The sequence below is a fragment of the Vanellus vanellus genome, assembly GCF_965231255.1.
Source record: "Vanellus vanellus genome assembly, chromosome: 18".
In the NCBI taxonomy this organism is placed as follows: domain Eukaryota; kingdom Metazoa; phylum Chordata; class Aves; order Charadriiformes; family Charadriidae; genus Vanellus; species Vanellus vanellus.
Genome location: NC_138923.1, coordinates 11,127,148 through 11,140,336, shown reverse-complemented (window position 1 = coordinate 11,140,336; position 13,189 = coordinate 11,127,148). Strand labels below are relative to the sequence as shown.

At 38.4% G+C, this 13,189-nt stretch overlaps 1 protein-coding gene across 1 annotated transcript in view; it reads left to right on the top strand.

Annotated features, from left to right (window-relative positions):
• The window catches only part of TTLL11 (tubulin tyrosine ligase like 11), a 51,727-nt gene that overhangs the window by 8,714 nt on the left and 29,824 nt on the right, over positions 1–13,189 (top strand). Inside the window, exons 3-6 of the mRNA XM_082492604.1 lie at positions 296–429; positions 8,320–8,895; positions 9,503–9,598; positions 10,135–10,253. Coding sequence (XP_082348730.1) covers positions 296–429; positions 8,320–8,895; positions 9,503–9,598; positions 10,135–10,253 — 925 coding nt within the window. The remainder of the gene's footprint in view (positions 1–295; positions 430–8,319; positions 8,896–9,502; positions 9,599–10,134; positions 10,254–13,189) is intronic.

Sequence of the window (13,189 nt, the reverse complement as noted above, 5' to 3'; positions counted from 1 at the left end):
CCAGTAGTTACTATTGGACTGAAACTTTCCCTCTGTTATTCTAAGCTGTATTTCGGATAAGTAATTATTTTTTTTTTCTAATAAGATACAGTAATACATACAAAATGAGATAGGCAGGGGAATGCTACAAACATTTTCTCAGATTTAAAATGTTATTGAAATTTTATTGCTTTATTGAAAGCAATGACTAGAGTGCCTACCAATAGGGTGAGTAATGGTATAACAGTTTACTTTTAGGATGAGACTTCTGTGCGGATTCTTCATTGCTTTTAGACACTGTCTGTTATTTTCCCAGGCATGACGGAGATGGTACGTAAAATTACACTGAGTCGGGCAGTGCGAACAATGCAAGATCTATTTCCTCTTGAATATAACTTCTATCCTCGATCCTGGATTCTGCCAGAAGAATTTCCCCTTTTTGTGGATGAGGTAGATTACTTTTACTTTCAGAATAGTATAAATTGTTGGATATTGTTGCCATGTCATTCTTTACTTTTTCATACCAGATCATTAAAATCACACTTGGGTGCTGTGGATGACATCTTTTGCAATTTGCCTGAGACTGGACATAGACTGGATGAACTGTTTTTGTTTGTTATGTTCTAGAATAAACTTTAAAGCAATATGCTTCTCTGCAATGCCAGAAGAGCTGTCTGAAAATTAAACATGGTGGAACTACAAGCCCTTTACCTGCATATTCTACTGAGTTGAAAAGGGCTGAGGAGGTTCCAGTACAGTAGTGTGGAGTGTGGTATTTCACCAGGTTCATTGTCACTGAAGTCTTTTTAGCCCATCCTGCCTGTACTGTCCAAATCCTTCAAAACAGTGTTTTGTACTGTACACTGTTAAATATACTCACATCTTCCCGAATAATTGTTTGTTTGAATCTCTTGTCAGACTGTTGCTTTGTTTAAATATTCAGAATGTAATAAAATGCCATTCTTTTTCAGCTTTTTTGAAAAAGAAAAAAAAAAGTGATGCTGTGTGTTGGTGTTTGGTTCTGTTATTAGAAATATTTTTAAAAATATTGTATGTGTTTGTTTTAACCCTGTCTGACTCGCCCAGTGCATTCTTGTATTCTACAGTATCCTCTGCTTGGAAAAGTGAGAGAAAAAGGTATGGACTTTAATAGACTTCTATACTGTGTGTTACTCTTCAGATAATTACCATATCCACAATCCAAGTAAATCCATGAACATCTTTTAATATATACTCTTTAAGTGTGCTGGGTCACTGCCATGGCACTGCTGGTAGCAGTAAAAATGAATAAAATTCGAACAGTACTTCAGCCTTATTGCTTTAGATGTAAGGCCAATTTGTAAAAGAAGCATAAATTATCCAATCAATTTAGCTATGACAGGTAGATAAGTGCAAATAACTTGGAAGTAAACTTCCAAAATGGTGCACTGGGGTTCTAGCGATGAGTCCTTTGGGAATCGTGCCTGTCTCAGTTATGAGGCGCTGATTAACTGAGCAGTGCGTAGTGATGTGGTCTGTATATCGCATTAAATGCACAGACCCGCACGCTGTCAGCAGGTGGCACTGCAAATAAATACTTTTTTCTGGTTGAACGGTTACTGGAGTGAAAACGATTCGATTTTTGTTCCAAGAATAACAGATGTCCAGTAACACACTCCTAGGAGTTTCCTTTGCATATGTTCTTCCATCTGTGTTTGAGAAAAGCATAGTTTGTGTTATCAAACATTGTATTTTTATGTCGTAAGAATTTATGTTCTACTTAACACAAGTTTCTAATGTAACGCCTCCAAACCAAGAAAAAATACAAAACAAAAAAGTCCAAATCCACTGTGACCTGTAAATGGTTCAGAACACTTTTCACTTGCAGTTTCATGAGTTCTCAGTAGGAGCTCTCCAGTCTTTTCTGTTGTTTACTCGTTCATATGTGGTTTTGTTTGCTTTACAACCAAGGGACCCTAATGCTGCTTAAAATATCAGCTCTGAGACTAAATTTTTAGCTTATTCACAAACAGGTACGATACTGCACATGTGGTGCCTGCATGTTAGACGTACCCCTATAGGAACTGGCATACCCTTGAGTATGTGAATGCCACGTGTATGTTTGCCTGAGCAAAAAGAGGATTTAGCCATCTGCGGTGCTTCTGGAGACAAAGCTGTATCGCCATGGGCTGCGGCTGCTAAATATGTAGCTCTACATGAGTCGTGCTGAAACTCGTCTTGCTGTACCTTCACTATTATTAGTATTTGAGTCCCTTAGGGCATAGTTAATTACCAAAGGTCACAAATTCTGTGTCAGTGTAGGCATAGGTTAGACGTAAGATGGTTTGGTGCCATTTGTAGTATAGGATGTTGTTGCAAAGGGCCGGACTGAGAAATTAACATCTATGAGATTCTGTGTGTAATAGAAATTACTACGGAAAGAAGAAACTCCTTGAGAATTTCTATCTCGCTGCCTCCTCCTGAAGCACTACAACATTTCAAAACAATTTCTCTCTCAAATATTCTTACTGTGCCTCAGTTCTGTAGACGTGCTTGTGAACTTTTATCATACATTTGTGTCAATAACTAAATCAAATGCTGTCAGCTTTTCCCACTTTCCCACAACCCTTAATCCGGGTAGAAAACACTGTGGCTAATCTAATATTAATTAGCGAGTAATTGATGGGAGAGCTGCACTCCTAAGTTTGTTTGGGATGAGCTTCATGTTGGGAAATATCAATAAAACGGTAGTTTCCCATAGTGTCATTCGTATTAAACTGAAATGGTGATAGGTATTTTTAATGAGCTTAAAAGTTAATTTTGCTAAGTAAATATATATCTATTTTCACTTATTTTTTACCTTCTAAAACATTCTGTACTGACATGTCACCATAACAGAAGATGAGTTACACGTAAGCAAATCTCTCAGGTGCTACAGTAATCAGCCCTTCACTAATGGAAAAGAATCTGTTGGAATCTGTGTGATAAGAACTTCTAATAGGAAATTGCAATTTCTGAAAAGTAACTAGCTTGAGATTCAAACCAGGGCCTTGATTGCTCTCATACCGCCTTCTTTGTGTTGTCTATGAGGATGATGAATAGGCCTAGTATGATTAATTTTTAATAAGAATCTAATTTGGACAGTCTAATTTCCAGCACAGCATATTTTTGGTGGTTTAATCAGGTTTTCAGCTTTTGGATACCTCTTAGGCATAGACATGAATATTCTAGTCTTTGTGCTGTCAAATCTTATAGCCTGTTATATGCGGTTTTTTCAGAACGGTATTATTCATTCAGCTCAAGTTTCCTCACGAAAGGCAAACCTGCAACTGGATCAGATTTTCATACCGTTAGACATTGTACTCTCCTCTTGCTGTTGGCTGTAAATGGTTAACATGTTTTTGAAGATAACTTCCTTCTGTCAAGCTAAGTACACAGAAATAGCTCATTTCATATGAACTAATTTTCCTACATGACTGACTTTTCTAAGTCTGGACAAGCTTCCTCATAATGAGAATTTGAAAGAATATAGTTGAGGGGGTTGTGGAGAATTTGAAGATGACTGTCAGGAATTTTCTTGAACATCAAGAAACCATCTGCTTTCTTCAAGGCAATCAAGCCACTGAAAATCAGACTGACTCTGGATTACTGTTTTCCCTTTCCCCACCACCCTGTCTTCATCTGCCATGTGTAAATTCTGATGGACTAGAAAATGATGGCGAAAATTATGTCCTTTCCAGCTAAATGGAAAGAGTTAAGTATGAGATCTATGAGAGCAGTGACTGTTAAAATGCAGGACTTCAAGAGCAGGTTGCTGTTGCATCTTTAACAATAGTCCCCAGAAAGCTTTATGTTTTTTGGAAAGGTGCTGAAAGGTGCAGAGCAGAAGTGGCCTGAGGCATGAACAAGAGACATGGGAATGGGAGGCAGATTGTCCCGGCTGGTTTCATAGAGGTTCTTTATTGCTTTCTGCCCTAGCAGAGTGCGATTGGCACTTCGTGCGTACAACTGGAGTCATAGTAGGGTATGTTTAGTCATGGAGGTATAAGATTAACCAAGTATCTTCCTGGGATGCTGACTTTAACAACGGTGAACCAGAAAGACTCCTCTAGTAGGCAGAGTAATGTCACGTCAGGGGAAGATTATTCTTTAGTGGTAAAAAGACTAGGGCATAAATCCTGCTTTCCTTCTTTACACGTCTAGGCCTGCTGATCTACTTGGACCTATTTATCCACACGCCATTTATGTAAGCCTGATCTCCATTGTGGCGTTTTACTCCTCAAAGTGACCTCAAAGTGATCCTTCTTCAAAGGAAGAAGGATCTTTCATTGAGCTAGTGTGACACTTGTCTGTGAGAAGAATCTCAGTTTAAATAATTAATCTTGAATTTCTGCTGTAGTTAGTAGGAAGACTTTTAGCAGTGTGACTCTCAATTAAATAAATGACTGGATAGGATGGATCCAGAAGTCCTTCAGGCCTTGGGAACGGTGCTGCCAGCAGAGCTGTGCCTCCTGTCTGGGTCGGCAGCCTAATGTAGTCGCAGCAGAGGGTGTTGTCTGAAAATCACAATGATCTGACCGGTGCTCAGCCTTTTCCTGTGTGCTGATATTTTCTCTTTCATTCTGCAGTGCTGGAGCTGATGGTGGCAATTGATTGTTTTTTCTGTTTTAGCTTGTATCCTCAGGCGTCTTAAAGTCAATCTCCAGTTGTTGCTGGTGAGCCACAGGCCCGTGTAAAACCAGAGCGCTGACTCCATTCAGCACATTGCTGCCTGGATGGAGAGAACGGCAGCTGCAGGTCTGGTGCTGTAAAACATGTGAATTCAAAAAGAGAGTGTCCTGTAGTGTGACATCCCTCTGTTTTGAAAAGAAGAGATTTTAAGTGGTTTATTCTTCCAAATCCCATGAGTAGATGATAAAGGTGTTAGCCTGTGTCCTGCGTTTTCTTTAGCCTGCATCCTTTGTTAGGGCTCCCTGTTGCCAGTGCTGTTGGGAGTTTTGTGAACTACAGTCCTTCATTGAAACCTGGATTTAATAGTTGCATTTTGATAAATTAACAGTTTGTGCTCTAACAATTTCTTTCCTCCTAAATGTTTGTGAATGCAGTGCTACTATATTTACGCCCGTAGGGACTTTGTGCGCAGGCAGAGAACAGCAACAGAGCTGAGGGAGCTGCAGAGGCTTCCTCGCTGGGGTCCTGTTGCTTTACCAGGAACTTAAAGGGCTGCCCGGGAGGGTAATGCAGCAGTTCATTTTCCACTGCTGCTCAGTCCTTGACCTCCAAACCAGTTGCCAATTAATACCACTTCTCTTGGGTTTTCGTTCTGTTCTTGATGTGTGCCGCTTGGATCGCTGTGTTCGCACTCCGCTTGCCGAACAAGGTCCGAGAGCAGTGAGCACCACTGGTGCTGATGGAGTCCGGAGAGATGCAGACAGGTCTTCAGTCAGCCCCTGCCTCAGGTCGCTGCTTTTTTGCCCCTGTGCTTCTGAAGGCTGAGACGTGTTAACTCACTGGCTTAAACGTGCTCGTATTCTTTCCTTGCTACATGTTGTAAAACATGACATATTTTATGAATAGTTTTTAAAATTCATCCAAGATAGCTCTAAATCCTTCCTGACTGCTTTTCTTTCTTTCTTTCTCAATTTCGCTTATTCTAATTGAGGTTTCCAAATCTTTGCAGTTCTTACTTTTGCTGTACAAGTAACAAATAAGCTAAAATTTATTTAGGCAGTGGGAGACATGCACATAACGTGAAAGGTCTGATGTTCAGCAGATGTGTCAGGCGCTTACAGTGACCTAGTTCCTCTCTTCATGATTTTTTCGTCCTCAAATAAAATGGATTGAAGCTTGCAAAATTTAGGTTTGTTTCTTGGGAATGTGAGCTTTGTACGCAATGTAGATGGTGTAATTGCTCTTTTCGCTGATGTAAAAAGATTCCCTAATTATATTGAAATTTTTCTTTTTTGAGAGAGGGAGTTTTGAGTGAATATATGCTGTTTACAGAAGTGCAGATTTGAATCCAGCGGTTAGTTATTGGTGCCATGTTTAATTTTGACTCACTGTACCCAGTTGGGAATGACAGTAGCCTCCAAACGGTCCCTGCTAAATGAATGTGTCAGTTCAACATGTTCAAAGGTCAAAACAACCTTATTACAATAATCATATTTTGGACTGCCAACTATTAACAGCCTGTTGCAGGTGGGATTATCTATTTTTCTCACAGATAACATAACTGATTCTTTAGGGGAAAAAAAAACCCAACACTTCCTTTTTTCTAAAAAAAAAAAAATAATTACTTCTTTATGTAACCCCCATTAGTTTGTAAAACCCAAAAACTCCAAAGATATTTCTTGTTGCTTCCAAGAAGCTAGTTTCTCTAGAAGGCTGTTGTCTGTTATAGTGCCCTGTCTACGCCCCAGAAATCAAGCTGCTGATGTCAGTCAGTAGAATTGACAGTGGGATTGAGCAAAAAGTTCAGATCCATTTGCCTTTTGAATTTGAGACATTTGGAGCTAGATCTGACTTTTAGAACTTTTTTTAATATTATTATTATTCTTCCCACTTTCTGTGTGAGGATGCAGACCGTCTCTATAATCCTGTCATTCTCTGTAGTTCAGTTTTGTTCTTCATCTCACTAAGTCCACATCTGGGATTCTGTAGGACAGTTAGGTTCTGACAAACCATGGGTGCTTCCCCACCACTGTTATAATTTCTACTTGGGGCTTACAAGGGAAATGGTTTACCACAAGAATCTAGGGCACAGTGTGGAAAAAAACTCAAGATATGGGTATAATGGCTTTTACTGTACTCATGGATATCTACAAAGCAGCGAGAGAACTGGATACACGAGTATCGAGGTCCAAGCTGCTGTAAACAATACAGAAAGAGGTCCTATAGTCCGCCAGTGACATTCTTACGAAGTATTGAAGTTTACTGGTTTGCTAACCTTTCTTTTTTTTTTTTTATTCTTTCCTTTTTCTTGCTATTTCTGTGACTTGATGCTTTTTATACACATGCTCACAGAGTGTCAGTAGGTGTCAGAATTTCTTACCTACTGTTTCCTTTCTAGTGGGTCATCTCCCCTCACCCCATACATAGCAACTTCAATTGTCAATGTGTGTCTTTGGAAAAAATGTTTCGCTGGAATGATTCTATTAATTTAACTTCTTAGCAGTAAAGAGTATTTGACATAATTTGTAAGAAATCTGCAAAGTGGAAGCATTTCTCTGTGAAAGAAATGAAATGCATCTCGTGTAGTGACTTTTCTAAGTATTTTTGCATATTAATAAGCATTATGCTGTGTAGGCGTTGGGTGTTGGCTGTTTGCAAGCTCGTACGCTAGAGCGCACTGTGTTTCACGCCGAGCCAGCACAGCACTGGTGAACGCCTGAACAGACTGAACGACTGCACTGGCTTGAGGAAAGGACAGCCAGGCACGGAGTGCCAAATATTTTGATTTGGTACAAAACACCATCAAATTCTCCAGCAACTTTTCTTGCTTTGCTCATTTCACACCAGGTACATCTCAAGAAAGCATCTGAATTGTCATGTGCTGTGAATAGATTGTCCAATATGAATCAAAGCCACTGAGAAGAGTTGTTGAAATCAGGATAGAATTTTCTTTACATTGCAGTGGATGGAAAGGTCGTAGTTGCATGCCAGGCCTGAGGGAGTTCTGGTATAAACTAGGAAAACCTTAATTTTAGAGACTGGTGGTAGGTAGCAGCTGAGGCATAAAATCTGTGCTTTGTTTAGTAAATTTTTGGTATTTGTATAATATCTGTACATGGCTCAATATTCCGTAGTTTTACTAACACTGGGTATCTGATTGTGAAAAATATTCAGTGGTGGGAAAAGGTATTATCAGGGCCACATTTTTACTTCATCTTTTCTTCCGGTGTTGTTTGTCTGCATTTATACCTCAATAAATAAGGTGCCTTTCCTTAGGTGAATGATTATCTTTGTCAGTGGTTGTTCAAAATGTAGCATGAAAGTTTAACTTTGCAGTTTCATATACATTAGTGACTAATAAAATGGACCTCATGAGATATACAGCATTTCATCCTGTAAATTGGTACATAACATCAAAAAGAAGTTCCTGGAATCATTTATACAACAACTTGTTAAATAAATTGACCTTTTATCTGCACTAGTATGTCCCTACTCATGCTTTTTTGTTTGTCTTTGTGCTTGTCAGCACTGTTTATCTTCTACCTTTTTTGCACGGTGTTTACTACTATCGTGATGTGATCATGTTGTTGTTACTTATTTTTGTTTATGGATGCAATTTGTTGGCTTTCATAGTGTCAGCCCTTCTCCCCCCCCAGTTAGTGTCTTTCAGCGTAATTCTTTTCCTTCTAGGTTCGTATGATGAAAGACAGTGATCCATCCTGGAAGCCCACTTTTATTGTAAAACCTGATGGAGGGTGCCAGGGAGATGGAATCTACCTCATTAAAGACCCCAGTGACATCAGACTGACGGGAAGCAGCCAGAGCCGGCCAGCTGTGGTCCAGGAATATATTTGCAAACCGCTGCTTGTCGACAAACTGAAATTTGATATTCGTCTTTATGTCTTACTGAAATCTTTAGAACCCTTAGAGATTTATATAGCCAAAGATGGACTTTCCAGATTTTGTACAGAGCCCTATCAAGAACCCACTCTAAAAAATTTGCACCAGGTTTTTATGCACTTAACCAACTATTCACTAAATATCCATAGTGGGAATTTCATCCATTCTGACAATGTAAACACTGGCAGCAAGAGGACTTTTTCAAGCATTCTCTGCAGACTGTCTTCCAGAGGAGCCGATGTCAAAAAGCTATGGTCAGATATAATTTCACTGGTCATCAAAACAATTATTGCACTGACACCAGAACTGAAAGTTTACTATCAGTCAGACATACCAGCAGGAAAGCCTGGGCCAACTTGCTTCCAGGTACGTTGGAATTTCTGTCAGGAATGCAGTTATTTCTATGCATGGATCAATTTTCTAGATGTTTAATTCCTTTCCTAAAAGCTTTCTCTATTTATGTTACTGATCACTGGTTGGATGTAGAGTGTCCACTGAATAGCATTGCGTGAACTCAGAGCTTGGGTTCTCCTCATCTGAGTTTTACCCTACAAATCTGTCTCCTGACTTATGTTACTACTTGCCATAAACATATACCGAGAATTTTTAATGGGTATCAATTGTTAGTAGCAGTATTTGCTCTGGTTTCCATCTTCTAGATGTTATAACTATCAAGCTTTGCAGCTTCCTAATGCAGCTATGATGATGGCAGTTTTAAGACCCACTTCTTGTTGGTGCTGAGATACCAAGTTGACAGATGCAGTATTTGGAGATGGGGGTAGTGTGAAAGTAGCTGTTAGTATCAAAGACAAATGGTTTCAGTAATTATTCAGCAATATAGCATGTTTCTCAGTTATTTCTCTTTTGTCCCTCAAATGTTTGTTTCTCCTGAATGTTGACATGTGGATGACCATTGCATTCTCTAGAAGGACACTGAGTAGAACTGAAGTAACACATTGCTTGTTATGCACAGATTTTAGGGTTTGACATCCTCCTGATGAAAAACTTGAAGCCCATGTTACTAGAAGTAAATGCAAACCCCAGCATGAGAATAGAACACGAGCAAGAGGTAAGAACTCTCAACACGATAGTGATATTGGAATGAAATTGTTTACATTTAGCTTTCTGGTCCTTTTTCCTTATTTGAAAGATGAAAGCTGTCTGCTAATATAAAACCTCCAAGGTTCTCTGTAATTTTCTGCTTTGAAATCATTGCTAATCTTATACACTGGAAATATGATTTATTGGAATTGTGGAAGCTCTGCATCATGTTTGTCATAAATACATTTATTCATCATCCCCTGCAGTTGACTTAATTGTGTTTAGGGGATTGCTAATAATTTTTTTCATGTTTGTATACATAATATAAATGGTAACATTGGCAACAATCTTTTTTTCAATATTTCAATTTACTAGAGAAACTTGCCAAAAATTGTTGTAATATCATATTGAAACTGTTAAGGTATTTGTGTATCCTCGAAGAAGTATTTTGTAAGTTATCGCTGTGTGTTTAAAACATACATGACATGCATGAAGTTTGAGCAAATGTGGAATAAACGATCCTTACTTCCATACTGAATAATTGTGTCCCTTTGTAATTTAAAGCTTTCTCCTGGAGTATTTGAAAATGTCCCAAGCCCTGTTGATGAAGAAGTTAAAGTAGCAGTTATCAGAGATACTCTTCGTCTAGTGGACCCTCAGAAAAAAAAGAGAAAAGACGTCCAGTAAGTGTGTTGTCTTTCTTTGGGTTTTGCAAATAATTATAAAAGTGATTTTTTTTTTTTCCCCCCAATTATGTTTAGTTTATCCAGGACAATGAGTTCCCAACTCTCTGTCTGTGTGACTCCTTTTGCATCCACAGCATTAACTCTCTCAAAGCTTGTTGCATTTTAATTAGTGGCATGGTACAAAAAGACTACTTGGATTTGTGGATCTGCCAGGGGAAGGTCAGGAAAAAAGACAATTTGTTGTACTTTCTGTTTAATAGCAGCAAGGCCGCCAAATGGCATTCTCAGAGCGCAGCACTGACCACTTTATGTGCAGCTTTCTTACAGGAATGGTGGAAGTGTGGAAGGAGCTGTGCAAATGCTGTAGCTCAAGGAATTGAAAAGGTCCGCAAACTGATAGTAAATCAGGCTTTATCCTTTCCTGGAATATCTTACCTTTCATGCAGAACTAGTGCAAACAATCTAGTAACTCAGGTTTATTTATTTGTAGTTTTACTTGAGGCCTCTTCTTTATTCAAATCAGTCATGAGTAGTCTGTTGTGTATTAATTTCCTTGAAAGTCACAAATTACTGAGTGAATCACCTCACCTGAGCTGAGAAGTATGAATATTGTATTTAGAAAATGCTTCCTTGATCTGCGATAATAAACACAGTTAAATCTATGATCTAGAAATGAGAGGAAGTGCCTGAAGCAGCTTGCACAGAAATGCTTGTGGTGGGATCAGGCTGAGAGAACTATCTTCTTTTTTGATGAAACACCTTCTTTTAAGCAGTTCCTTGGAGGCACGAAAGGGAGATTTTGGGGTTTTTTGTCCCTAGAAATTCTTGCTTAAAGGCCTGCTTCCATGCTAGAATAGCGATTTTGTTCTTCTCTTGGCACTTAGTGGCAACCTTCAATATGTTGTTCATGTTCTATAATGATTTCAAGTGCAAATTTGCTGTCCTTTTGTAGACAGTCCCATGAACAAGACATGATGGATAATACTTACAAGTTCTGTATTATTGTAATATTGTTATAAGATCAAATTATTCTTCCAGAGGCAGTGCCACACATAGCGGTTGCTGTGGTCAGTATACAGAATGTCTTGCAAAGCAACCTATACTGTGTGTTGGCTGTACTTAACCTTCACCCTTAAGATTAATTCAGTGCATGGAGATGAAAAAAGATCATTTTTTAACCTGTAATTATGTAACTAGTCATGTCTTTTTTTTTTTATGCTGAAGTTATGTCAGGCATTCATTAACTACATATTAGATATGGAAAAAAGGCAAATGATAATTAGAAATAGATTCATGGAGAACGCCAGCATGTGTGTAACGCTCATTCAACTGAGGATTCTTCTCTGATACATTTTGAGTACTAAATAATTTATAACAGGATTAGTTGGTGATGAGATAAACCATTGGCTCTTCACAGCAAGAATTCATCAGTGATGCAGCTTTTTTTCAGGTTTATCTGGTTAACAGAGCATTTCGTTGATGAATATCTGCGTGTCTTCACCCTAAGTCAGTCCTATTTCTTGCTGCAAAGGGCAATATTCTGATAACTTTTTGTGTGGATATACAGGAACTCACGTGTGACCACTGCCCACCCATCCAGCTGAGATTTACTTCTACTTTCAAGCACTTTTTATTGAACTAAGCATGATGTGTGGAACTTCTTGAGAGACATGATCTTACTGTAAGCGTCAAGTAAAGGACCTCACCCTGATCACCTGTGGAGATTTACATCAAAGTAAAAGCATTTGAGAGAGGAACTGAGCACCAGTTCCCTTTGCCTTGTCTCCACTAGCTTTGGTTTTGCAATGCTTTCGCTTTGTGTCCTTCCTCTCACTCGTTTCAGTGTGTTTCAACCAGTTCTAACATGTGCTCCCATGTTCCCTCTCCAAACACTGCTACCAGTAACTGCAGAGAAATGGCATCAGTCCTCTGTTTGCAGGACAAAGATAATAACTAAATAATTGACTGGAGAAAGCTGGACAGTAGTTTACCTATCCATTTAATACTTTTGCTAGTCTAATTGTGCCTGGCAGCAAGGAAAGCAAAATTCAGTCTATTAATAGAAAAAAAGTCTGAAAGAATTCCTGTTGTGACAGCTAGCCAGCAACAAATACTGTAGACTTTAGTTTTGATGCTAATTAAGTAATGGGCATTAATCTAAGTAAAGTTTTAACGATATATATAACACTGAGTTTGAACACACAGTGGAAATACTGAGAAGTGTGAGCTGCATCTCAGGTAAATATTCTTCCAGGAGATGGATTTTATTTCCCTCTAATTATCTCCCAGATTAAAATAAATGAAGCATCTAAATGAAAGTGAGTTTTAGAAGTCAGCCTGAAGTACTTCATTATCAGGAAAGATTAATAGCTGAGAATTTTTTAGTTTAATTTTTCCATATCTTTGTGGAGTTTTGATTATTTTTTTCCTCCTTCCTTTCATGTGATATATAATATTGAAATAAGATTCAAGTTGAATAGGATCAGTTTATCATATCCTAATTTTCCCAGCACAATTCCAGTCTTTACATGCACCAATCACTAGTAATTATCTTGGCACTGCCAATAATTAGTCATTGAGAATCTGCAGTGATACAAGTTCAAATGAATGCACTTAAATATACTAGTGGCTATTGTTCCGCAGTATGACTGATCTTTTCTTAGTTTTAAGAATTTGTCCTGACCATTTAAGTACTGAGATATGTGGTTAATATTTTGTGCATGTAACATGTTTAAATAGGAACTTTAAATTCATGCAAAGCTTTTTTTAATTTTTATTTTTATTTTAATAGAGGAAATATGTTCTGTTGTAGAGATGAGGGAAGGCTTTTTGTTATCCTGTGATGCAAAGAACATAAGGAATTTAAATAGAATAAAAAGTGACACAGGCACGTGTGAGCTTTTGGGAGGGATGAGCAGGGTGGGTACCGCACA